At 41.0% G+C, this 1,243-nt stretch overlaps 1 protein-coding gene across 3 annotated transcripts; it reads left to right on the forward strand.

The window, feature by feature from the left end:
- The first annotated feature begins 258 nt into the window (after nucleotides 1-258).
- Nucleotides 259-1,237, forward strand: LOC107081567 (apoptosis-associated speck-like protein containing a CARD). 3 transcript variants are annotated; one of them, XM_015369726.1, is made up of 3 exons: nucleotides 259-433; nucleotides 669-710; nucleotides 869-1,237. In XM_015369726.1, the coding sequence occupies exons 1-3, from the start codon at nucleotides 364-366 to the stop codon at nucleotides 1,150-1,152; spliced, it is 396 nt and encodes a 131-aa protein (XP_015225212.1). In that variant the 5' UTR covers nucleotides 259-363; the 3' UTR covers nucleotides 1,153-1,237. The 3 variants fall into 3 exon arrangements, 2 of the variants coding, with proteins under 2 accessions (XP_015225212.1, XP_015225213.1); XM_015369727.1 differs by having other exon boundaries at nucleotides 899-1,237; XR_001481092.1 differs by having other exon boundaries at nucleotides 349-433; nucleotides 669-797; nucleotides 869-984.
- The last annotated feature ends 6 nt before the right edge of the window (nucleotides 1,238-1,243 follow it).

Raw genomic sequence — 1,243 nt, forward strand, 5'->3', positions numbered from 1 at the left:
AAACTCCTCAGAATGTTATTTATTAATAGACTTTATTCCAAGCCATTAGTTGGTTGTTTTCATCGTTCAGACAGTATTAAGAGCCATTGTAGGGTCCAAAGAGCTGCATGCCAGAGCTGGAAAGCTTGTTAGAATCAGATGCATCACTGAATTAAACACGGTGGTGTTGGCATCATGCTGTGGGGACGTCTCACTGCTACTCCTGCTGCTGCAATTTCCCCCTAGAATCAGCAGTGATGTGGTTAAAACCCGACCAGAAGCAGGAATTCCAGCAGAACATTGGTCCAAACCCACATTAACTGGTTCTGGAACAGAAACAAAAGCAGTTTAATGATTATTAATGAAGGGAGCCAAGAAAACTGAATGGAAAACATTGAGACTGTTTTTCTTCCTTTTTATACAGATGATTATCCTAAATCTGGTTTGTCTGCAGGTAAGATGCTCAATTTATTCAAATTTCATTCATAGATTATAACCACACTTAGTGTCTAAAATGAAAGGTGGATAAAATGGTTAAAAAGTAGCTGGAAACGTTGCAGTTTTGTGGTCAGAGCGACTTACAGATGGGAAGCCTTTGATGCATCAGCTGACTGTTGTTTTCTCATTATGAGGGAATTAAAACCTTCCCAGCAATAATCCCTCTGTGTTCCTGTTTCTCTCTCTGTCAGTTGGAGGATCTTCAACAGAAGCTGGAGCTGTGAAAGCAGAAGGTAAGAAGTGGAAGAAAATCACTGGAAGTTACAGAAAGCATCACTCTGTTCACCGGAGAAATTAGAGACACAACAACGACAAATACAGTGAGAGGAAACTGTCATCAGACTGCTCTCTATATTGAATAAAACATTAAAGGCTTTTTCTTTCATTACAGCAGATGGAATCTGTTCTGATTTCTCCCCAGAGGAGCACTTTGTGGACAAACACAGAAAAGAGCTGATCCAGAGAGTGAGCAACATCAAACCCATTTTAGATGGACTTTTCCAGGAGAAAGTTCTCCTGGATGAGGCCTACGACAGAATAAGATCTCTAGCCACCTCCCAGGATCAGATGAGGGAGATATTCCTCTGCATGAAAGCTGGAGATGCCTGCAAAAATATCTTCCTCTCCATTCTTCAAGAGAATGAAAGATTCCTCATATCTGAGCTAAAGGGTTAACGAGTCGACCAGAGCGACCCAGACTAGTTAGTGATGGTTACCTGCATTTGGACTGACCTCTTTTAAAGCTATTCTGGAGGATTTTTTTCAC

The sequence above is a fragment of the Cyprinodon variegatus genome, unplaced genomic scaffold, assembly GCF_000732505.1.
Source record: "Cyprinodon variegatus isolate N-32 unplaced genomic scaffold, C_variegatus-1.0 Scaffold7281, whole genome shotgun sequence".
Classification (NCBI taxonomy): Eukaryota; Metazoa; Chordata; class Actinopteri; order Cyprinodontiformes; family Cyprinodontidae; genus Cyprinodon; species Cyprinodon variegatus.